The following is a 26,628-nucleotide window of genomic DNA, read 5'->3' as shown; positions in this document are numbered from 1 at the left end:
ATTCACCATCTAATCCTAATCCAACGGATTAATTAATAAATCAAAAACCTAATCCAGGACACAGGTAAAAGTGTCTAACACAGACTCCACACCAACTGTACAAAGGGTAAAGTAGAGTTTATTAAATTTAGACTTGTAAGAAGTCATTAGGATCCAACACGCTTCATGATAGGAGGCGCATTCATTATAATAACAATCATAATAACACCAACCCAAGAAGGATTGATCGCTGCATCCAGACATAAATAAAGCAAACTGACATATTTACAATTCTTCCTGGATCGAGGACAGACTTTGTGCATCAGATAACCTGACCACATGTTCAGACCAGAGACTCTGACAAGTGACCACAACCAAACACACATACAGTAGCTCCACAGGTGGAGGAAATAACTGCTGTTAAATTTCAGTTTCTAATATCGGCAACATTTTCTCAGTTTTCAGTTTCATTCATTTCTGATCCTACTTAAAGGAAATAAAGACTAAAGCAGGACACATGAGAGGACACAGTGCAGGATTGACAGCAGATTGTCCAGTAGGAGCAGAACACATGTATCTAGGGTTTTAAAGAACGTAGAGACTGATGAGTACAGTAGACAATGGTTGAGTGTCTTGCTCAGGTGTACATTAGCATGCAGTAGGAATCCAACACACAACCCCCCACGGGCAGTGCGAAATAATCACAGTCAAAACTCTTCCATTTAAATATTTTAAGGCTTTAAACCAAAGGGTTTTAACAGTAAACATTTCTTATCTAAACCTTGTGTTTGTGAGTGACAAAGAGAAGCTGTCGTTTTTACTTTGCAGGTTCTCCACCCTCATTGAGGATCTCACTAGACTAGATGATGTGTCTTCACCAAGGTTTCAACTTTGTGGTCCTACCTCAAACTGAGTCACAGTATGTATCGTAACTGACTTCTGTAGGTAAACAAAGACAAAACTATCTGAAAACTACATGATTGGATGCAAGTGACAGCATCAAAGTACTGTCCTTCACAAAATAACGTCAGGTCAAAGCCCATTTACAGTGATGGATGACACTCTGACTGTACAAGACACTGTCACAGTAAACAGAAAACAACAGAAACCAACTGTAGAATAAAAAAAACACATTATTACTACTATTATTATCTTATAAAAGTGAGAAGATTCTTAGAAAAATTACAATCATTTTTTAAATGTTATTAGTTCATTTCTATCAGGTCATGTTTTTCGCCCTCTCAGCTGAAGACAAGGCTGGAGTCAGGGTCACATGACCTACATCAGGTCCAGCTCCCCACTAGGGGTCGTAAAACAGTTGTGTTAGAGGAACTCATTTGTATTATCTCTAATGAAATTTCTCTACACTGTAAGAAAGAACTATTCATTTCCTGAAAATGATTTGTGGTACTTGTTTTTCAAACAATTATTTTGTCCTATCGTCCTACAGTCGTTTCATGAAAAGGCCATTTACAAGCACCAGCTCCCTCGTTACCTAATGTACATGATTGATCATCATTATTTCCCTCTTTATGGTTAAAGATATTAACATTATTTGTTCTTTCATTTATGTACAAAAAATAACAGGCGTTTCAGAAAGAACTGCTCTTGTCAAAAGTCCTGGACAAACCAGCTGCAAGAACATCTCACACTTTACACCTGGACCAGAACCATCTGATACAGACAAAAAAAAAAACAAAAAAAAAATAACAACTTTCACCCAGAAGTTGCTGTGGACTAGGGTCAATTCAAATTAAATCCACATTTTTAGTTTCTTTAAGGAAAAAAACAGTAAGAAAAAAAAAAACCCAACAGATAATATTTTTGGTTTTCACATCAGGCATCTCCGGTGTCAGGAACACCAGTCGGTGCTTGTAGCTGTCATCAGCTCCTCTTACTGGTGGAGAAAATGATCAAGGATCAAAGGCCTCTTCTTGCAGTCTCCTCAGATATTGTTTGGTGCCCGAGGTTCAGCACAAGTCAAAGAATCACTGACAAACTAAGAACAGGTCTCAGCAGTGTCTGTCACTTTATCAATGAGAACAAAATAATCACTTTTGATGATCCATCTGCTGCTCAGATTCTGGTTCTAAAGGCAACGCAACATCTGCCAATTCCGTCATTTTTCTTCCACCTGTGATTAAACTTGCTGAGGATGATGTGGATGAGTCAGTACCAGTAGGATCAGGGTTTACACTTGCTGAGTTCTTCAATATGTTTGTTGGTTCTGGTGTGGTAACAGAAAAAAAGTTCTCATCATCTTCAGTTGTTTGATGTTTGTCGTGTCGGTCGACCCATGGAAGAGGAGCTGTAGGTTCTAGATCGCTGCCTCACAGCCAGTTGACAAGGCAGCTCCAGGTCCTGGAAGATTGGAGTTCCGGTGATTTCTACTGCTTCAGGACGCTCACTGGGACTGAGTGACAACATGCTGCGGACCATGGTCAGCTGTGGACAGAGAAGGGACAGGACAGAGATGTTCCACATGAGTCACTTTCATCTAGTAGTTTAAATTCCACTCATTCACCTGTTGTTGACAGGCTTCATTTAAATACATTAAATGTATTTTGCCTTGCATTGCAAGGTCTGGAATTACTGGAGTTATATTTATTTATCTTTTTTAGCTTTAATTTTACTTTAATTTTAATTTTTAGTCTCATTGAGATTAAAATATCTTTTAGGTTTTTTAGGTCACACAAAATTTTAACTAAAAAAATGTAATACAAAATAAAAATAATAAAAACTTAAGTACAAACCTTCAATAAACAAATAGATATAATACAGACAAATATATATGAATATATATAAATATATAGGTCTAGTCTTGATCGAATGTTCCACTTGTCTACTTCAGAGACTAAAACTAGTGATGGAAGCCAGTGCCAGAAAATGGTTGTCTCATGGCCAGGAGAAGAACCATGTGTTTGACGTCACCTAAAATAGAAAAATTTGACTGGTTGTGGGGTCAGGGTGGGATTACTTTGTGAGGTTATTTTTGGTGTTGGAGAACAACAGATTATGGTGTGGGATTATGTTAATCTCATTAGGCCAGGTAAACAAGGCAACAGAACCAGAGCAGATGCTGGGTTAATTTTAGTAGAACACATGTTCTATACTGCTGGGCCAGATGGACTCAATACTCTGATCTGAGGTCAGAGTTCAATGTTAGATTAAGACACATGACAGAACACGAGCTCATCTGTGCTGCAGTTAGTAAAGGAAGCCAGTAGGTGGCAGCAGTGTATCAATACTGACCTCCTGCTGGTTGTTTTTGGAGAATAGCTCAGGGAAGCGGAGCAGCCTCACCTCCATCAGTGTCTGAAAAACAGGGACAGAACAGAACAAAACACACCTGTGAGTGGAGCCCAGATGGTGATCTGCAAAAAAGAGTGTGTGCCCATGTGTGTTTGTGTGGTGCTGACTCACTCTGACTCTCTCCATCTGTGTCCTGAAAGGATGGAGCAGCTCAAACAAGATCAGACCCAGAGAGTAAATATCCACTTTGTGGGAGTACGATTTCCCAGAGAGCTGCAGAAAAGAAGAAGACAAAAGAGTGAGTCAGTCAATAACTGAGTCAGTGAGTCAGTCAAAGAGTGAATTAGTCAGTTCTATAGTGTAGTGTGTATAGTGTCCCAGAGGAACCACATGCTTGGCTCTTGCTAGGGTTAGCCTGTTAACAGCATATGTGCTGCTAACACAACAATTTCCCAAATATGGGATCAATATAGTACAAATGTATTTACTTATTTTTATTTTTTGAGTGAGACAGTCAGTATGTCTATAATGTGAGTCATTGAGTTAATCAGTGAGCCGGTCATTCAGAGAGATAGTCAGTTGGTCTGTTAGTCAGTGAATGAGTTAATTACTTATTGAGGTAGTTAGCGGAGGTCTTCTGTTCTCACCTGCTCTGGACTCATGTACAGCTTGGTTCCCACCTGACCCGTGTGTCTGGTCAGCAATGGTGCCGGTGTCAGGACGCTGGGATCATCTTCATCGTCCTCCTGGTCCATGGCTGTGACCAGACCAAGGTCTCCAACCTTCACCACGTCATCCATGGTAAAGAAGATGTTGGAGGGCTGCAGAGGGTGAGAAGAAGTCAGATTATCATCTCATTTATTGTTACTCTGTCCTTCTTTTAAGCCATAGACATGGTCAGCTAATCACACTGTGTACAAATATTTCACTGTCAGTAAACTGACAAATATGTCACAGAATTGAAGAAATATAGTATACAAGGTCCTGCTAAAGGTTAGACCACATGTGTAATGAGTGAGTGAGTGGATGAGTCTGTCTGTGTTACCTTCAGGTCTCTGTGCATCAGTCCTTTACTGTGCAGGAAGTCCACAGCTTCAGCAATCTGCAGGAAAATATCCAGGCACTGGTTGTGTTCTCTCTGCTCTGGAAAGCAACGCTGAGACATCCAGTCCTTCAAGTTTTCCTTCCTGCACAATTGCATCTGAATGTACAAGTAAACCTGCAGACAGATACCTACATGTTATCAACATCTCTGATTCAGGGACATTTCAGATCAATGAAAATGTTTGTCAGCTGTAGTCTAACTTCTTATTTCCAAGGTAATTAATTACGCTATTTAACTTCTTTATTTTCTAAGTTATAGATAAGCTGTAATGTTTCTTAGCTTTATTTATAATTTTTTTCTGTATTACTGGCAAATTCTAAATTCTCAGTGTTACGTCTGTTGTGTTGAGAATCTGACCTTTGGAGACGGCTGAACTCGCTGTGTTGGGGGGTTTGTGGGCAGACCCAGTGCCAATGATGTGGGTCTGTTTAGTGTTGAAGATGAGGGTGGAGCAGATTCTTGTTTCCTGGTGTGTGATGAAGATAAGGTGTTCTTCTCTGTCACTGCTCCAGGACTCACTCCTCCTCCTCGTGATGTGACAGAATCAGTGTCCGCCTCAGCATCGCGGTCGCAGCCCGAGTCCTCAAAAACAATGTCAAAGGAGGAGGAGGTGCAGTCGCTGGGGCCTCTGGGAGAACAAAGCTCAAAGGAGTGTGGAGTGTCTGAGGCCTCTGCGTCAGGGTCGGCCTGACTGTCCCGCTCTGACATGAGACTGTCCTGACCCAGGAGAGGGTGGAAAGACATGTCACTGTCATCCACACCAAAACTTGCTGCCGCCACTGCTCCACCTGTGCTGCTGGACAACAACCCACGTGGATCAGTGCAGGAGTCCAGGACGTCTCCTGCATGTCCACACGCAGGGGACACAGAGCTGGACACAGGTACTTTGACTGAAAGTGCGTCCATGTGGTCACGGCAGCTCATTGGCCAGTCAGTAGTACTGAAAAAAGTAATATTGGTTAGTAGAATACACAGAGATTTAAAAATATATACCATGAACATCATTTATCTGTGATTATTCATGTTTCACTATAAGTGTATGGTGGTTTGTTTATCCAATGTAATAGGACATTTGGAGTATTGCTCTAGTAGGGGACAGTATCGATTCTCTATGGTTGCTATGTTCCATTGTCTCAAAACTTTTGGACATAATCCTATAACAGCTCAGTCACCTGCTGTCCTTCATGGACCTCTTGTCCATCTCCTCCTGCCAGTCCTCAGGTGGACTCTCCTGCCAGGCATTGAAGTAGCGAATAATCCCCGGATGCTCTAGTTTGGCCAGAGCCTTCACCTCTCGCATCACCTTCTCACGAGCAAGTTCTCTGAGAAAATTGAAAAAGTCAATGAATCACTAAACCAATCAATCAGTCACTCAATCAATCAATCAACCAACCATACATTCCTTTACCACGACCGACGGATGACTAGAGGTTATTACATTTAAACAATATAATCAATTAAAAAAAAACATAAAACAGGAGCAAAGTTGAAACAAAAAAACAAAAGGCTGTGAAGGCTAGTGTGAGGCGCCACCTGTTGGGAAGACGGATCCTTTTAATAGCGTAGTGACAATCGTCTACTTTGTTCCTAGCTTCAAACACCACACCAAAGCCACCACGCCCCAGACACTGCACTGGCTCAAAGTCAGTTAGATACCTGAGGAGAAAAGGACAGTTAGACTGAGTTTTCAGTTCTATAATTCCTGGTCTGTAACGCTGGTGTACACTCCAGCCTGAAGGTGGCAGCAATGTACCTAAAGTCTATATGCCAGCCAGAAACCAATGAACAGGATGAGTGACAAGTCAGTGCACAAGAAAGTTAATAAGTATTATATAAGTATTGCTAATAATCAAGCTGACACTTATGTACAATGACACTAAGACCTTGAGCCAGACGCAGCCTGAGGAGGCCAAGGTCACTGTCATTGTAGAGAAATCAGCTTCCATTCACATATTTGTGACTCACACTCATCACTGTCCAGAGTGAACTAAAGGACTAGTCCTCACTATGGTAACAGGGCTGAGACTTTAGACTGTCATTAGCAGCAGCACAGATTCTCATAAAATCAAGATGAAAAGTAGAGTGTGTCCTAGTTGACATACCTGGATACATACTCCGCTGATCGGTTCTCAGTACAGACCGGTTCTTTGTTCTCCACCACTTGGAGCTCAAACTTATTATCTGTCTGGCACTGAGTCTCAGACTCCTTACGTTGCTTTAAAAAAAAGGAGGAGGAAATCACTAATCAGCATAACAACTATAACTGATGTCATTCTGAAAACACTAAAACATGTGTTGTGGACAAAAGAGTAGTCCTGACAATAAAGCTGCTGCTCTTACCCTGACATAGGGGGCAGGAACAGAGGGGTGGAAGAACTTCCTGACGATGCAGGTGGTGGCCACGATACAGAAAACAATGGTGCAGATGATCTCCTTCAACCAGGGCAGCAGCAGAAACAGGTCTTTTCTGAGACTGTCAGGTCCGGCTACGTTCCCTTTGATCAGACTCACAGAGTCGTCCCGTTTCCCTCGGTACCGTTTGTTGTAGTGTAGGTAGTAGCCATTGTCTAGGAGGAAATGGAGCAGTCAGTGGGGTTTGGGTTTGATTCAATATGTTTTTCTAGCTCATGTTCTGGAGCAGGTTCTTACCGTATGGATACTGAAGGATTGACAGAGCTCCATTACTGTACTCCTGGTGAGAAAACTTGTCGTTGTTCAGACACTTGTCTAATTCATCAGAGCCAACCAGAGCTGGGGTACGGGAGGGAGAATCTGTGTCAAAGACAGGATTGATGACTTCTTCAGGGTCAGAAAGTCAGAAACAAAAACAGGATTGATGACTTCTTCAGGGTCAGTGGATTAAATATAGTATGTATAGTATGGCTTTGTCTGTTAAATAGTTGAATAATTGTATTAAGAATACATGAAATTATATGAGCTGTTACATGTATACAGGGATCTTTGTTCATTATCTTTTTAACCCTAGCAGAACTTACGGACGAGTGGTTTCCATTTAACCCTGGGAACTGGGATGACACTCTTCTCTGATGTGATAGCTTTGGATGGAAACTTGTCAGTGATCTGGACTGAGGACTGCAGGTATAGCTGCCCGTTAAACATCCCTGTTGGTATCAGGACACAGGAAGTCAAACATATTTGTTGGTTAAAGGTTGGTATGAAAAACCCAAGTCACAAGAGATAAAATGTGCACATGGTAGAGCTGTCAGTGACCTTAAAAATTACTACAGTGGTAATAGCAACCAGAGAAGGTTAGACGTTCTAACAACCACATGTGTACAACTTGGACAGAAATAACTGAACCTGCAGCTGTGGCCAAACTGAGTTTAGAAACTAAAGCGTCATTCAGCCAAATATAGAAGAGGAGCCATGGCATTTAGACGAAAAAATGTGTTTAAAAAAAAACAAAAACTGATACGTGTGGTGTATGTATGTGAAGTCTCAGCTAACAAGCTGTCACCCAGCTGTAGACAGAAGACTGAGTCTGGAGAGAGTTCATGCTGCTGCAATATGTCAGTGATGATTCTGTATTGGGCTGCTAATACAAATGAGAAAGTCGATCAGCTACTGTTCATAAAGGAGAAAGCATATGGACGAAGCATTTGAACGGACTCATCTAATTGGATGACAATATGAACCAGAGAACCAGTCATTTTGTTTAAATAGGTGGATGTACAATGTCAAGAGTAAAAGAACAATAACACAGTGCACTACCCAGGTACACCAGGGTCAGAAATTAGCACGTAGTCAAGGATTATAGTCTCTGAATTTGATCTTAAAATTCCTTTGATTGCATCTTATTTCTCCCCTTTAGTCCTTTCTGCACCTTAAGGGTGAAGAACGTTCTTAAATTACAACGTCTCACAAAGTTATACACTGCCTTTTGTGAACTGTAAAGATTCTACTATTGAACAGACCTAAGTAGACGCTGGACTCCGCTGCTTCACTGCTCTTCTCCACATCACCATCTTCATCCTCCTCATCCATCTCTGACTGATTGCTATAGCCTGTGTCGTCAAACAGACTGATGGGTGTGACTTTGCCTCCACCCACCAACCAGGCTGAAGCGATGGGTGTGCAAAACTGCAAATGAGGAGATCCAGAATCAGCTGATACTGATCACACCAGAGTTATAGAGGTTCAAATCAAGTCCCTCAGAGTCTAACCTGCTGCTCCCAGATCAGCTGACCATCAGGCTCAGGGCTAAACGCCATCACTTTCCAGTCAGGAACTGACACCTTGATGACAAGGTCTAGATTATGGTTCTGCTGGTGCTTCTGGTTTTCCATCTGCTCTCGTTCTTTGGGTTCATCTGTGATTATCCGCAGACTCTCCTTCCAGCCATCACCGTTTGCTACTTCTCCTTCCAGGAAGTTCATCCCAGTCTGAGCCTCGGGAACCATCTTCAGCTGGAAGTTTCCAACACTGAAGTTCCACCTTTTAACAACAGAAGATAAAAATATTACAACAGAGTCCATTCAAAAATAGTTACATCAAGGGCAACTGGACGAAATAGGCTTTTTTGTCAAGTTGCCCTCGATGTAACTATTTTTGGATTAAATGACCTGGATGACTGAAAACCTACACAGACAACAGAGTCCATTCTCTACAACAGCAGGGTTAAAAGGAGCTGGCTCCATGTTTGGCATCAGTGTGTCTTTGGTTTCAGATTAATTTAAATTCAGATCCCCGTGTTATTTTTTTACTGCAATAAATAAAGTCATGAGTCTGCTCTGCTGTGTTGGATGGAACAGAGAGCAGAGGCTCATCAGACTGACTGATGAAGAGAAGGACTGATGATGGAATGAAGTCATGAGCACTGGCAGGCTGACTGGATCAAACTCACTTTTCTGTCCCTGATCTGGGTCTGATGGCTCTGACAGTCTTCTGTGTCCTCTGCAGCAGGAGAACATCCTCTGACTCTGACTCCTGGCTCCCCCACTGACTGCAGCCTACGGTGGAGCAGATGTACCGCAGCTAAGGAGGACACACACACACAAACACACACAAACAGATCATTAGGTTATTATTTAATTTAAGTAAGAGGTCAGACAACCTTTTTAATCATCATTACAGCAGTTTCTTGGGCACATTTTGCTGACCTTTAATACTCACCAGCTAACTGTTTATTGTTATTAACTTAGAACATTTGTCTAAGTCCATCCAAGCTAACTTTTCCACAACTTTTTGCAGTTTTGCTAGCATGATGTAATTTGCGTGTTAATTATTTGCTTACATAAGAAAACACAAAGCCTTATTTTTGGAGATTTTGTTAAACATGTGGTGTTTTTTAATGTTAGGATCTAATTATCTTTAGCCTAATTCAGTAGCTAATTTGGCTTACTTTTGAAGAAATTTGTAAAACATGTGTGTGAACCTAAACCTATCTTATCTAATCCCATGCTAATTTGTAGCTAGTCATGGCAAGATTGTTACAATTTCTCAGCCAGCTATGGTGAGTCCACTGGAAGGTACCAACCGCCCTAACAGGGACTGGATCTTTCCCAGGAGGTGAACCCTGGGGTTCTAAACCAATGACAGAGACATTGCCTCTGGGCCAAAGCGCCACTGATTTGATTTAAATATATTAATATTTTTTGGGTAATGTTTGACTCACTTTGCCTGTGTACGCTCCTAGGCCGTAGGTAGTGAGTGATTTTCCTCCCACCAGGACTGTGTCCTCTCCGATTCTGTAGGACGAGTCCAGCAGTGATTCCACACTGAAAGGCACCGCCTCCATACTCTCTCTGTCCCGGTTCCACTGGAACAAGGCACCGTCCAGTGATGGAATCACCACTTTATTACCAAACACCTGCAAAACAGAATGTTTTGAATGTATGACTGTTTGTGGAAAAAGTACAAGCAGGGCAGCACAGGAACATTTTTATCTGATATATGTGTGTGTGTGTGTGTAGGCTAATTCTGGAATAACCTAATTAACCTTTAGCCATGTCTTATTTAGGTTTTTCCTGCAGGTTAGCTTTCATTCTACACTATCAGCTGTATTGTGGTTATAGCATGTGCTCATGTTTAAGGACATCACTGATCTATGAAACGGCTCAATGACATCGAAGCAGGTTGTAGAGAATCCTGATCCTGTGCATTGACACTTTTGCTTGAATGACATGCCGCCTGACACAGGTTGATTACAGTGTTAAAGAAAATCCAATCAGACTCTATTAAGGTCAGCGTAGTGGCTTTGTGATGGATTTACAACAATCCGGTCGTGAGCAGCAGGTGGTGGAATGATTTACTCAACAGCACAGCCCGGAGCAGAGATGATGTCATCATTCATGAAAGGGAGAGGGAGGTGCGTGTGCGGGGGTCCAGGAGAAAAAAAGCAGGATAAATTTAGAAAGTGAATAGAGCAGTATAGGGGGAGGAGGAGAGTGACCATGACATCTCATCACCTCTGTCTGGCTGACAGAGGTTTAAGGATTATTATGAGTCATCCTGCTCCTGAAACCTTCATCCATCTGCTCCGGTTTTCACGCATCATTTAACCCTGGTCTGTTTTTATCTGAGCTGCTGCTCTTGTCCAACATGTCCACCTGCACAGACAGACGTCCACATGCACAGAAGGATAGATATGATGTCTTCATGTAGAGCTGTTAACAAGAGGTTGGTTGGTGTAGCAGAGGAGAAAGGACTAAAAACAGGGAGAAGGAGCAGACTATCTGCACTAGAGATACCTGAAGACAAGCAGACCGAAGAAGACTGAACTAGACTGAGGAGCTCTAGAAAAGCCTGGAGAGGTCAGATCCAGACTGAAGACGTCTTGAGCAGACTGAAGTCTAGACCAAATGTTGGTCTGACAAAACCATCATATTCATGAGCAGTAGAGAACACGTGGTTTACACGAGCAGCCCACAGAGTGGGTCAGGTCGTGGACCATACTCATCAACTATACTTCTATAAAGTTAACAGAAGGAGAAGAACGGAGGGAGTCTCTATGTATGTAGTGTGTGTAAGGAATGTTTCCTCAGCCTTCCAACCCAGACCTCATCATTTATACACTTACAACATTAGCTGTGACCTCAGACTCTTTCACCGTTCACACTGCAGTTACATAAATCCAACATTCATCTTTTTTATGTTTTAATGTGGATTAAATGAGGAGAAAGTCAATATCGTCCACTTCAGAGTCAGGAGTTTAACGACTGTTGGCATCAGGCCTGATGAACGATGTGTTGTTATCGTGGCTCAGACGAAGCACTTTAAAGAATTAAAAGTCTCTTGGAGTTGATACTGTTTACAGCCTAGTACGTGGCCTTCAAATAGGAATCTGTTAAGTGGATCAAGGACACAAATATTTACATTACAGAGAGAAATGTTCGAGTAGAAGATAAAGGAGGAGTAGGAGGAGGAGGGGGAAAACTGGGAGAAGAAAAAAAAGATCAAAGGTAATGTGAAAGCGTTCTTTGACGGATGCATTATAAATTAATTAAAAACATCATGTCTCTGTTCTTTGTCTTGCCTAATTATCTAATAATAATCCTTGGTCTTCAGAATACAAACAATAAACAAATAGGTGAAAATGAAAGCTCATTCTCCTGTGAATATTTCAGAGTATCATATTCAGAGTCAAATTCTTACCTCTAAACAATTTATCGTGAACAGGTTCTTCATTATCATTCATTTAGCATTTGACATTTTACTATTTTCAGGTAGGTGGGTGAGCTCAAGCCAATCAGCACCAATCATCAACTTGGACAGTTCTCCAATCAACTGAAGGGTCGCATCAACAGACAATAGAACTTCCACACTCACACTTACACTGCTGGAGAACAGCCAATAGCCATCCTTCTATTATTAGATAGTTGTCACTAAATGGAGTTAAAACCTAAACGTGTGACAACCGAGAATACCAAGGAGAGGTTTTAGAACTGTTCTGGATTCATACGTGTGCACAGCTCTGACTCATCTACAGTCTGTCTACAGGGTACAGACACGATCAGAGTTTCCTTCCAACTGATACTCATGTGTCGGTCCACACTACACTACGGTGGGTCATTGTGTTGGACCAATAAACACATGTCACATCAGTCACCGCGACGAGATACTCAGTGGGCTGTGATGTACCAGTGTGAGCCATCAGTCACACTGTAATACAGCGTGACAGCAGAGGTATGCAGGTCCATGTGTGTCTATTGTCTATGGTCTGATGACATCATCTGCAGAATGAAGCATTACCTCAACCTTACTAATCACCACCCACCACCTCGTCTTCATCGCTTTGACCCCGCCCTCAGAGCATGACTCACTCCACACTGGCACTTAATCACTCCGACACACACACACCTCCCGCTCTACACACACTTTGAAGTGATGGCTTCTTTTTCTGCAGACAATGCTGTTTATGCTGCACCGTCCCTGCCTCCACCAACAGGACAAACACATGCGCTTACACACATTTACACACATGCACACGCGCACACCCTCTGTGTGTGTGGATGCAGCAGGTGACTGGCTGCTTCCTCAACAACATTCTGAGGCCAGCCAATGGCACGGCGGCAGGACCCCCCAGCCTCTAATCACTGAGCAGACTGGTGTCTCTGGGACTTAGGAAGCACCAATGAAACTGTTGCTAGAGTCACTGGGGTTGTAAATGGAGGTAGATAGAGTTGTTTACCCCCCCATGGGATAAAAAAGAAAAAAAAACAGAGTCAGCAGACAGGGCGTGCAGGTTACTTGGAGCAGAATGAGCACTGCTGGGTTTAAACACTTATTTAAACTTCTACCAGTGTGGGCTAAACACACACACACACACACACACACACACACAAATCATAAGAACCAACGTCACAGCAGGTCAGTGAGTTCACACTGAGACTCTCTCCTCATTCTACCCCTTCAGTCTCAGCATATTTGCTGATGACATGATGCTGAGGAACAGAAGGAAGATAGGAATGACTGAAGGATGAGCTTTAATTCCAGACAGCATCATTAGTTCAGTTTGTACAGGAGAAATTCAAGTTTTGAACAGATTAAATGTGAACATTTGATCGGATTTTTTTCTTAGGTTAGTTAACCACAAGCAAAAGTAAAAAAAAATATATATATATATATATATATATAAAAGAATAAATGTAAAGACTGTAGCAAAAACGGGGATTTAATATAGACAAAGGTTAGAAAACAACAATATAACTAAAGATATAATTCTAATTTAATATAACCAAAAATAAAGTAAGTGGAAACATTAAATACAGATACGCTAAATTATGACTTTGTGAGAAATAGGGAAGGGTTAGCAGAGTCCACGAAAACTCAAATGTAGGTGTGTGACACCAGATCACTTTAACTAATAAAATCACATAAAACTGACGATTGTAAATATTTAGTGAAATAAAACTCCCACTGACACAGAGTTAAACATACTCATATACAGGTGTGGAAAAACACAGCTTGGTCAAATGTGGAACCTCTGTAGCTGCAGAACAATCTGTAAGTGCTTGGAGGAGCCTTCAGGGGTTCTCCACATTCTACCCTCCGAGGAGTTCTGATATAAAAGACTGATGAATTCTATAACTTCAGTCTTCTCCAGGGGCACAGAAAAAGCTCTGGAGATTTTGATTACTTTTTTACACCACATTTAACTGATGTTTCACCCACATTCTCACCTCGTTACTGAATACATCCACTTGCTGCTGTTGCTGCTGCTGTTGTTTAATTATTAAAGGAAAGGACAAACAATTCTAAAGCCTTTGAATGAAAATCTAATGCTGTGCAAAATCCAAACATATGTATTGTAAAATGTTTAGTCCAGATTTTTACCATCTCTACCTTTTGATCCAAAAACTCTGTTAGTTTAGCAGCTGATTTTTAAAAAAAAAGTAGGTTGTTGATTTGTTTGCTGCCAACAACAAACTCAGTTCACTCTATAAACTCTTAACTACAGGGATAAACAAACATTTTATTTGCAGGTGCAGTTCTTAAACCAAATGTTGTCAACATTCTTTCAGTCGTAGAGATTATTATGTGATGTTTTCATCTAGGCTAATACGGCAGCATTTATCTCAATGAACTGACATCACCCACAGATATGTGTTCAAACTCTAGCACAGTCAAAGGGTTTGTTACTCTCAAACTCAAATTAAAGCAGCCTCAGCAACCACCCCGGACCCTCATTAGCATCACAGGCTGCTTCCCTCAGGCAAAAACTATCAAACCCAGTCAGTCCAGATCAAAGTAAACCTGCAACACCATCCACAGTCCTTTTTTCACACACCAGCTCTCTGCTGTTGGCATCGTTTCACTCGCAGTGTGTGAATGTGGGCAGTTTAAGCCTCTGTAAACATTCAAAAGCTTCTGTCTGTAAAAAATAAAAAAATAAATAAAAACGCAACCTTCAACAAAGACGTTTATCCTCCAGGCATAACACACTCACACATTCATGTGGGGGTGCACGTCTTTTATACATGAAGTGAATGTAAACATGACTGGAACGTCAGTCTGCTGTTCACTGAACGACCAGTTCACACAGACGCAGACCAACGCTGGAACCTGAGACTGACACCTCCTCACTGAGGAGATGGACCTACAGCCTGCCACCTACAAAACTTTCACCCTCATCAGAGGGTCAACAATTAGATTTTCTTGTTAAAAAAACAAACAAACAAAAAAAACAAAAGAGATGCTCTACCTCAGGTTTGCTTAGGGTGGAGGAAACGAGACTTCCTGAGCCCACATCCATGTCCCACTGCTTCCTGCCGTTGTTGTGAGGATCCAGAGCAGAGATCCGACCATCCAGAGTGCTGATGATGACCAGAGACCTGTGGGTTCAAAGACGCAGCTGTTAGTGCAAGTGTTCTGTACACAATGTGTGTGTTTATGCACAGGCCATTTAGTCCTAAACCATGGTGAGACAAAGGCAACAAGAACATGAGGAGATGATGATGATGAGATTTCTCTCATATTAAAAATCCAACAGCAGAGGTGTCACAGTGTCTTTGTCTCTCTGGTTCAGACTCCATTAGACATGACTGTGACCTTCAGCATAATTAAACCATTCTTTTAGACAAGAGCAGATCTGAAGGTTCAAAACTACTACAAAACACAGATCTTTGAATGACTACTTTTATTGTACTTTGAGTAAGACAAGATGTGCTAGCATGCCATTAAAACATTGCTAATATGTTAGACACCAGCAGGCTACTACAGTAATATGGCTTTAATGGAGTTCCCTTCTTGGATACAGTGGAAAATAGTGTATGTATCACCATCTACAGGCCAAGGAAGAAGAGCTCTGTGCCCAGTGCTGATAAAACAATGTACCAAATTTGAGAAAAATGCAGACTTCACCTTTAAAAATCAACATCACCCAGTTTTGATTTTACAATAATGTACTAAAATATCAGGAGAACATTTAGTGAGATACTCCAATGGACTGTGTTCTAATTGATTAGATATTGATTAATTGATGTATAACTGTAACTGTAATGGATCTTGACTTAACACAGTTAAGTGAACCAGAGTTATGATTGGTTTGGTAGTGTTTTATTATTAATATTATATTACTTAGAGGTTTATAACCTGAGATCTAAAAGCAGAGCAAATTATACTTGTTGGCCATAGTTAAAAAAAAAAACATTTTTCTTCATTTTTACAACAGTTTTCCCCCATATTTGTTTTATTAATTTCTTCAGTCTCATTTGAAGACAGATGAGACACCACCCTCCTGCTGCAGTGAATGTCAGTCATGTCCAGGGCTCCAGCAGGATCCTCCTCCTACTCCTCCTCCTCCTCCTACTGGATATTGATCTAAATCTGTCTGGAGGACTTGCTGTCAAACTGGACTCTTGACTCTATTTAAGCTGCAGAGTCTGTGTCTCAGAGAAGAATTTCACACTGGAGACACCTCCCTCCCTCTGCCACCGGGGCATATGGGGCTTTAGCTGCCTGCCTCTCCTGAGGGCAACAAAGCAGCAGCAGTGGTAGGGGAGAAAAAAAAAAACCTCTCACAGTGGTTCTTACAGAGAAGAAGGAAATATAAATGTGCCGATATCTGTGTTTGTTCAACTCTTTTTTTTCTGTACAAACTTCTAGACATATTATGTATGCACTCAATATATTTCTCACTGTGCAGATTATTCCACAAAATATTAAATGTTTTTCCACCAACACTCTTACCTTAGACTTTTGCACTGTGTTGTACATTGTATAAAACATGTTTATGCTTTATAATAAACTTGGCCTTGGCCTTCATATGTAAACCTAGCTTGTTATTTCGGATTTATAAACTGATGGGCTGGTGTGTGTGTGTGTGTGTGTGTAGAAATCAATTTTAAAAAAGTGATGTAAAGACTTTACAAAACAGCACATTAGCCTTTAAGCCCCCGTGTGTACAAAGGGGTGAACTGATACTGATCAGCTTTAATTCACTGATTGATTTCACATATTGAACACCTAAGGAGGATGTGTAAGCTTTAGAACAACTAGGAAATTGATTGTTTTTGATCGATATGTGGAAGCTCTGTCTGATGGTTCACCAGAGTGGTTTCACTCACTGCTTCAGTTCAAGCAGGGCTGAGGGTTTGGTTAAAAATGCAAATAGAATCAGTTAAAAGTAATGAGCCATGTGTCTTTCAGCCCCATCAAAGCTCAGATTATCTTCTCAAATCTGCTCTAAGCATTATCAGTCTCACTACCAGCACTAAAGTGAAGAGCACTGAGAAGAAAAAAAACCCCAATGTTTTTTTTAAACTCATCTGCCAATAAAAACAGAGCACTGAAGCCCGCTCTGGTCCTCACCATTGGTGGATAGAAGCTGCCAAAATATTAGGCTGATTGGTTGTTGCTAAGCAGGTGGTTGTGTAAGAGGGCGGGAGTTACAATGGCCTTTGCTCAGGCCACCTCCTTCACTCCCACCCCTCAGTGTCACACTGTTTAACTAAAGTGAAGAAAGTTCAGAGATGGTTGAGGAAAAGGCTGATCAAAGACCTCTGTGGACTCTTTGTAGTCACGATAAAGGATGGGAGGAGCAGACTGAGAATGGGGGCGGGGGGTGGACTTGACTGAACAACTTTAGGTGCTATGACTGTTGAGGAGGTAACATGTTGCTTGAGAGAGAACTAATAATAAATCCATCAGTAAAGTCTAATTCCAAAGTCTAAAGAAAACACTGAGGCCAAGTGGATCACTTAGCAAACAAGGCAATTTATTTTCCACCACTGAGCCCCGAGATGCTGCTGCTCTGCTCCTCACCACAGGGAGAACATGTAGCCCGAGGCACTGCTGCCAACAGTGACAAACGGGAGCAGAGGAGAGCCTGAAGAAGACGTAGGAATAGAGAATGAAGAGGAAGAAAGAAACAGAGCAGCCAGGAGCATCGGCAGAGCTGAGGGTTGTTAGCGTGGCGGCCTGTACCGCTGTCAAAAGTGTCATAACAGAACTGGGTACAGTATGTGGAGGAGCAGGGAGCCAATTAGACCGGTTCTCAGCAGACTCTCTGCTCCTCAGAGACTCACAGCCTCAGTCTGCAAACGCGCACGCACAACCCACGCACACACAAACACACACACACACACACAGGTAAAACTGCTGCTGCTGGTAAACATGCTTCATTGACAGGAAACAAGCAGGATGTTTACACAGGCCTCAGTCTCCAAGCAGCTAGATCTGCTGAGCTGGACCAATCACAGCGCTGCAGACATTTTCTGACAGCCAGTGAGAGTGATGATTTTCCTCACAACTCAGCCAATGGGAGCCCAGATTTGCAGATTGCGAGCCAACCACGGTTCAGAACTGTTTGTAACCATGCAACAGCGAGCAGTCCAACAACACAGGGGTGGAGTCCTGCTGCCATGCTGCACCACCACAGGGAGGCAGGACAAAAATATGAGAGCGTGTGCAGCACGTGGTGTCGAAGTTATGGATGCAGCTCTGAGTTGGCCGCACCCAGCGATTCCAGCAGCTGCAGGAACAGTGCATTCTTTTTCACTGGGGGTCAGGAGTCAGGGCAGCAGAGGGGAGAAATCTTCAGCGTGGAAATTGAGGTGTCACACACTGTTCACCAATTCAAATGAAAACATCAAATCACCAGAGTTTTAAAAACTTCAGTGCTGTGACTTAAGTGTTCAGTCGGGTCACAGAGAGTTACAGATTAAAAAAGGCAAAATGTTAAAGACAATATGAAACAAATTCTCTGTTAATGTAGTTGAATCTGGTGTGACATGTCCTGTTATTGAACCCTAGGTTTATACAATTGTAATGATATATATATATATATATATTATATATAAATATATAAATATATATATATATATCCTGAGCGGGATATATATATATATATATATATATATATATATATTATGGCTTGACAGTTACATCTGTTATTGTCATTTTATAAAAGAAAGTTTAAGTAAATTCTGTCAAATATTTGTCAACGTGACGAGAGTCTTTTTCCATTTCACTCAGACACATTTCACACATAGGACACATAAAATATGATCAGGTTTAAAACTTTTTGTAACACTGAGTCAGTTATTCGGACACAACCTGAATTTGACAGTTAAACAATTCCTGAATTCAAGTTTTTTTGTGTGTGTTCACTAAAATTAAGTGAAAATAATGACACACACTCTGCCTCTTATCTGTAGCTCATGTCAATGAGGGTCACTGCAGCAGAGACAAAAGGTGTGGCTTCACTTAAACACACGCACACACACACACACACGTGTGCAAAAAAATCCAAACTGCATGGCGCCACATCCCGAGCAGCTGATTGGCAGGACAGCAGCTCTCCTTTAAGATTGTGATTGGTTGTTGCTAAGCAGTGAGAACCATCCAGAGTGAAAACAAGACAGCGTGGTCCGACTATCTCTCAGCTAACTACTTGTTTTTGTTCTCTTCTCCCTCCCTTTCTTTCTTCTCTCCACCAGTCCACCTCTTCCTCCTGTGCCCCACCCAGACTGCAGTGCTGCAGAACATGTCCCAAAGACCTCACCAAAATAAGCACCAACCAGAGAACAGCCACGGCAGCTGCCTCACACAAACATCTGTGAGAACATACTGTGACAGACGTCTGCTGCTATAGACCTTGGTGTTTGGTCTGCAGACAGTGAAAGACAGGAGACAGACGTGAAGACACTCAGATCTTCACTGTGACGATGAACAGGGTCAGGGAAGAGCTGGAACATTTAGATAATAATATTAAAGATGAGTGGAGGTGTTGTTGACCTGTGATCTTTTTGTTGGTATTTGACCAAATAAATATTTATTTCTGAAATGACAGGAATTAATTCACAGTCAGCAATTTCTTAACACAGGCCATGGTCCCATGAGCACAGCCACTAAGAGTAAACTTATTTTTACGTGTTGAAAGTGAACAGGAGTCATTATTTTTTATGACAAACTTAGTGTTGAACAACCACAGTTAAAAAAAAAAAAAAACTAATATCAACCTTTTTTTTCAACTACAATTCCAAAAGACTCATAGAACCACTGTCTACAACTATCAAGATGTACAGGACAAATAATGTAACAGAGATGATTTAATCTGGGTTAAAGGATCTTTTTGTTTGAGACAATTCATTTCAGTCTTCTCAGGAGGAGTTCAAACAACTTCACCCTGACCTGTTATTTTAGGGACAGTTTCTATTAATAAAACCCACAACATCCTCCTGCCTGGTTACAAGGAGCAGCTCCTCAAAAAGCAAACAGGGAGGAGGAAAAAACTGTCAGGACTTTGCTCTCCTCCTCCTCCTCCTGTTTCCTCCTCTCCTTCCTCACCTAACTAGAACCAGACCCATGCGGCCAACTCAAATTCTGAGCACCAGCTTCTTGCTCCGACACAATTGGCCAACAAGTTGGCCGGCTCAAATGATTGGCTGTTGCTAAGCAGTAGGCAGGTAAGAGCCAGTCAGAGAGGATGGCGGCCCTAAACAGAACAGCCATGGCCCCTGCAGGGCCTGCAGGAGCAGAAGGAGCTGGAGGAGGAGGTTTTCATGTTCAAACAAAGCTGCTGTCCTTGCTCCTCTCACCTCCAAGTGCTCCCTGAGGCCCTGGAGGCCCCAGAGGAAAATCAAATCTGGCAGAGTCTTCACATGTATGATTCACAAACACATGTATGCAGAGCCGTGTGCACGCACACACACAGAACACACACAGACAGGTGTAAACAGCGAGTCCCCAGAGTGTAGTTGGAAACATACAGACAGCAGAGTTAAAAGTGAGGTGACAGTCGTCAGCTGACATCAGTGCTGCTCCTGACACTGAGTGAAGAACAGATCAAAGCTGAGGTGGTTTAATATTTATACATGTGACAGGAAACACAGGCAGAGCAACTTCTCTGTCCTCGTCTCTCTCTCTGGTCTTCAAATAAAAATAAATCTGTGGATCACAGTAGAGAGACAGGAGTGAACATGAAGGAGTCAGAGGAAATAGGAATATAGGAGGACACGGAAATAGAAGAGAAAACAGAATATAATGAAGCAGAAATATAGGAGAAATGGCAATAGAGGAGAAGAGACAGACAAGCAAATGTGTCAAACGTCACAGGCTAGGGATGAAATTAAATCATAATTTTTGAAAACAAAACAACGTAAAGTACAAACACACCATAGTACAGTACAACAGAAAAGACTTATAAAAGAGCATGAGATTTTTAGAGTTTTTACTGACAAAGCCAAGACAAAAACATAATAAAACATAACAAATACTGCCTGATGGAGTTGTGAGGAAGATTCTTCTAGGACTATTCAACTGATAAGTGGTTCTTGGTTAAAAAAAAGGTTCTAGTACCATGTCATGAAAACACAGCTTTGTTTTCTTCCCAGACACAGATGTGTTGTGGGCTTATCATCACTAGGCTGCTACTCGTTATCACAGGTGGTGTTGGTGGAGGTGGAGGAGAAGAGTTAAAGTGAGTAAACAGCAGCCTTGAAGGTTACAAAGAAGAGAGGTGTTTTGTTTCCAAACAGCTGACCTCGTTCCTCTGGGCTTAGGAGATGATTTATATCCTCACACCTATCCAGGTTCACAGTCTGTCACCGACAGTGGTTGACTTTACGATATGTTCTATATCCTGTTTACAATTTAAGGAAAAAAGTATAAGTAAAGTAAAATATAGTATAAGTATTTTTCCCAGCTGTTATTTTAAGTGTGTTCTCTGACATTTTAAGGAAGTGATTGACTTTGATGGTAACCACAGACTAAAATCACACGTCTGATTCCTGGTGATATTTCCAAAGTTCAACAACAAGTCTCCTGGCAGATGGATGGAAACAGAGCGTGGAGTAGTGAGAATCCTCAAGAGATGATGTGAACGTGGGAAGGTAAAGATGGTGAGAGATGAGGAGGAGGGACAAAGACAATCAATGAAAAACAAAGAAGAATCAGACAGAAAGACACAAGATGAAAAAAAAAAAAAACTAATAAAACTAGTAAACGGTTTACTTTTTCCACTACTCTGGAAAATATAATTTACTAAAAATGTGAGCCTTTAGCCCAATTTAAGTTGTTTTTTTTTTACTTTGGTTGGCTAGTTGCTAATTAGCTCCTCAAACTCCTCTCTATCATTTTGTGAACATCCTGACAGGGAAATTAGTTTTGCCTTGACTGTACTGATCTCCGAGCTAACATTTAGCTTTTCTAGACATGGTTTTTACCAGCTCTAGCTTTTATGAAGTGCCTTCAAGACAAACAATTATTTATGTTCTAAGGGTTAAACTGTTCTGTTCTAAATAAAGGTTTGAATGCAGTGAATATGATGGTAAAATCCTGGGCTAGTCTGAAGAACCTCAAGAGGAGACTTCTGGAATTTGGACCTGATGTTAAAAAGTTTGGATATTTCTGTAATAATGTATTATGTGCATGTCAGGAGGAGTCTAGCAGATGGAGAAAAGCTCTGGAGAGGAGAAAAAGATAAAGAGGAGGATGAAGACAGTGACAAAGTGAGGAAGGGAGGGAGGACGCAGCAGAAAGTGACAGATGCGGGGAGATGAATCGATGCAGGCAAAGAACCGAGCAGTAACAGTAACAGTGTCAGGGTGTGACCAGCAGCAGGAGTACTTTTTCTGCTGCAGCACATTTTCACCTCAGACTGTGGAAACAAACTTATACTATCACTTATACTATCTATGTTTAACAGCAAGTTTTGTCATTTATATCTGTATAGAAGTAGGTTCAGGGATGTGTCAATGTACAGTAAATGTCACCTCTGTGTCTCAGTAACTAAAGGAACTACAAGTGTTTTTCAACAAAGCAGATAGAGGCTAAAGACAGTGTCAGGAAGTTCACATCTTTTTACTGCATAAACAGGTACTAAGAACTGTGCACTGACGTCTCAAGACAGAACCTGGGACCACAGAGCAAGTCATGGAACTTTTAGTGCAATGCAAGAACTTATTTGTATGATCTTTACCACCCACTCTCAACATGGTGGAAACAAGTGTCTTAAATATGGTTTAGGCAAAACTCCTGGTACCTAACACACAAACACAGTGGATAAACAGAGTGATTGCCGGCTGACTTTACTGCATCATTTATTATAATACTGAAAAATATTGAAACAACTATTATCTCATTTGTAAAGATTTATGAAAATAAACTAATCTCAATTGAGAATCTTAACCTTAAAACAGTAAAGGGCCTTTGTTTGTTTAGTATAGATAAAAGTGAAAAGATAATGAGCTCAATGTTGTTCTAAAAAGGGCTTCAAAGATTCAAAAAAGTTAATGGCTAAGAGGCAAAATAGTTCAGTCTCTAACCCAAAGAAAGTACAGTAGCTGAAAGATTTAGTGGAAGAGTAGAAAGTGCACCGACATCATCAACTCTCTACAATGTTTTCAACTCCATCATTTACTTTGATCAGTGTGTAACGTGAATGTCAGACGGCTGCACATTTAAGAGTCCACACAGAGAATAATTTAGTGAGGGAGCAGATCTGCTTCAACACCAACATCTAATAAAATAACAATGATTCTCGGGACTAGAGCACGGCCAGAAAAAATATGTAATTTTCTGAGTTTTTTGGGGAAAAAAAATAAAATTAATGGGCTTTGAGTTGAAAAAATACAGAGCACATTAGATGTCTAAGGCAGGTATTGGACCAAGGCAGACAAAATCAATAGGTGACACACTGAGGCTGGTGGAGAACTCTGGTTTGGACAGAAGCAGCAGGAGGACAAAGTATTAGAAGCTTCTGGAAAAATCCTCACACGATTACGGAATTGGAGAATGTTGGTTCAAGTCAGTGACACACCTCTGTGTAACAAAACTCTGTGCTTCACTTATATCACAGGTATGTGAACAGACAATCGTCTGGATGTTTACTTTTCAGTGAGAGAGAAGACAGAGAAAGAACAACACATAATAAACTGATCTGATTTTATGAACAGGTTTATGAAGTGACACACACTCACATGATGTCTAGAAACAGTTCTGTACTTCAGTTCCAAAACAGTTCCATTCCAGAGGTAGTACTACAAAAGACTATGAGCCAAAGTGCTGACAATTAAGCTTTATAATTTTATTTTAATGGCCAAGGATTCAAATAAAACTACTTATATCAGACATGATACCGTGAATGATGGAATCTCCTCCTAAGAAAACTCACAACTAATGGAGCCAACAAAACCTCCAGGACATTTTATGACATTTTGATAGATACCATGTACCTTAAATAAAAAAGTGTCCTAGTAAAAATGACTAAACTATAGTATGTATGCTGTATGCTAGTTCAAGTGATAGTATAGCACCCGAAATCCGGTTGACGATGCTTGTTTCAAGAACGCGCTAAAAGAAAATGTTTTTTGTACAGAAGGAAAATCCCAAGTTATTGTGAATATAAGGGATTACCCAGAAAATACTTTCTGACATCATGGTTAATGGCTGTAATATTTCAAAAATACATAGACTATACAAATAATTGAATTCAAATAGTTTTGCTAAAGCTTCCACAACATTTTGCTTCTGTCTGTTTGTAAACACAGTGGATGCAAAACCAGTAACTAGCAAAACAATAAACGCTAGACGCCTTTTCTAACAATGCATACAATTAACTTCTGTCTTTGTCTTAAATTTGTCTGATGAGCTTCATCAAGCTAAGAATGTTACGTGATATCCAGGTTGCCAAAAAGAGAATTGGGTCTAAAATGCAGCTATTAATGCAGCAATTTTAAAGAAAGTAACACTTGTGTCATGCTGCTCATTACTGTTAGTAAAAATTAAAAAACACTGGTATTTTGTATATTTTTTAGCTTAATTATTTCTTTTGTGGTTGTTTTTATTTTAAATTCTTCAATTATTAACACAGATCCCTGAAACTTAATATTGTGTCACATCATGTTGAAGCACATATGAAAAAGAAATCACTCGAAACCTTTAGTCATTAAACTCTATATTGTTATTTGGATAATTAATCTTTTCGCTATAACATTAACATAGGTTTAACAAACATTCCATGTTCCAGGACTTGTACTGCTCTTTCAAAGAGAGACGACTCTGTGGTCAGAGAAGTCTAGCCTTCAAATAAAATATATTCAATATTTTTAGCAGGGTCTTCCTTCACTTCACTGGTCATAACTACTATCTTTTCGTTCACATTAACACAGTAAACCAATCATAAACCAGTTTGTGGGTTTCTGTTCCTTAAATGAAACATGCTGAATGTGGTCTTCCGTATATTGACACGCTGGGGCGTACACATTAATTTAATCTTTTTTTTTTTAAATCGTTGCTTAAAAAAAACAACATTAAACAATCCATCGCTTTGATTCCGGGACTATGTTCAATACGTTTATTTTCGAAATGTCGATCCCAACATTGCTCCCATTATCGGACATGTAATTAAAGTAGCAGGTTTTCAAATACAACTTTGATGATTTGTGTTGTGACAGTTGACCTGTTTGATTCTGGGTTACGTGTCCTTTATCACTTGTAGAATGTTATGCGAGTTTAAGAGAGTTTAAAACGACGTTTCGAGAAGCAGATACGTTAAGACGTTGCAATGGCGGAAGAATACAAAAATGTTTCACACCAAATGATATTTAATATTTACATTTTTAAATGCGTAAAATCGTGCTTTACTTTTTAAGGTTCAGAATAAATGTGAGAAATTGGCTAATTGTGAGTATGTTCAGACAATTTAAGTTGGTTTAAAACTTTTATTCAAAAATAAAAAATAAATGAAAACTACCTGGTCGCTCGAACGTTCCCGTTGCTCTCTCCATAGGTTTCCTCCGCATCTCCGGCTGAACCATTGTCGTCGTCCTCAACTGTAACATCTGCCCCGGACACCGAGGCAGCCACGTTCTCTATTCGGCGCTGCTCCATCACTGCCCCCGATGCTGCTGCACCATCCTCCGCCGAGATAGAATCCACAGTCCGGCCGCTTGGCTGCGGCTCCCGCAGGATAGCGGAGCCCCGAGGGTGCGAGGTCCCGAAGCCAAAGCTGGTGGTTGCGTTCAGGAGCAGCAAGAGCAGCAGGGTAATGCTCACGTTTCCAGAGAGAAGCCCCCTTTCCATTTGTAAGACTGGCACATTAGTGTAACAGAAGATTTACATGTCACTCTTACAAAGTCCTCTTTTGAAGATTCACATCAAAAAGACAAAAAAAAAAACTACAAAAGTGTGCAACAAAACTATGTAATATAAAAGCAGTAAAGTAGTCCACGGAGTGTTTTTTAACGTCCATTCAAAGTATGTTCTTTAAGTAAACATAAACAGCCACTGGGACTCCATGCTATTCCCTTCATACTTCACTCTTCCTACCCTGGTAACCACAAGGCCCGCCCCATCTCGGCTCTACGATTGGACAGTAAAACCCAAACGTCCACCGAAACTGTTCCCCTATGGACAGCTTTGACGTAAGTCATTGCAGCTCGAACACTAAGCAGAACGTAAGTGGTTGACTTGTCTGTCACTCAAAAAGGTGGGCCCAAAATATGCCAGCCTCCAAAACGCTTAAGTTGATTGGTTGATCCGCTGTCAGTCAATAATAAGCATGCGCACGGATAACTGCCACACAACCAGAGAGTGAGAGCGAAATAAGGTGACGTAAAATAATCCGAGTGACGTCACTGCGGCGATGGACATGATTGGTGGAAAAAAATCACACTATGCCCTATGAGAAAGAAAATACATGCTTATTCATCGCTATTGGTGAAGCTTTTCAACTGTTGGCTAAAATAAGGCGCCGATTCGTTTGTTCAGCAGTCAATCATAAGCAGTTGCCAAAACAAATCCGACCTAAAATACCAACGTGGCTGCGGAGGAGCGGAGAACAGAACGCTTCCGGTTCCTCATCACGAGTTTTCTCCAACAAACAGGAA

The 26,628-nt window shown here is 41.0% G+C and overlaps 1 protein-coding gene across 1 annotated transcript; it reads right to left on the bottom strand.

The window, feature by feature from the left end:
* Positions 1-100: 100 nt before the first annotated feature.
* On the bottom strand, positions 101-26,628 carry eif2ak3 (eukaryotic translation initiation factor 2-alpha kinase 3). Its single transcript, XM_008316135.3, has 18 exons — positions 25,494-26,628; positions 15,000-15,129; positions 9,972-10,166; positions 9,201-9,331; positions 8,521-8,791; positions 8,272-8,437; positions 7,333-7,458; positions 6,986-7,108; positions 6,677-6,903; positions 6,439-6,551; positions 5,870-5,992; positions 5,509-5,658; positions 4,694-5,276; positions 4,277-4,450; positions 3,879-4,052; positions 3,403-3,504; positions 3,232-3,294; positions 101-2,424 (listed from the first exon to the last, which is right to left on the bottom strand). Exons 1-18 carry the CDS (start codon positions 25,820-25,822, stop codon positions 2,242-2,244), a joined length of 3,363 nt encoding a protein of 1,120 aa, XP_008314357.1. The 5' UTR covers positions 25,823-26,628; the 3' UTR covers positions 101-2,241.

This window comes from Cynoglossus semilaevis, chromosome 1 (genome assembly GCF_000523025.1).
Source record: "Cynoglossus semilaevis isolate Cse_v1.0 chromosome 1, Cse_v1.0, whole genome shotgun sequence".
NCBI lineage: Eukaryota > Metazoa > Chordata > Actinopteri > Pleuronectiformes > Cynoglossidae > Cynoglossus > Cynoglossus semilaevis.
Note: the sequence above shows the minus strand (reverse complement) of the source record. Positions and strands in the feature narration are given on the sequence as shown.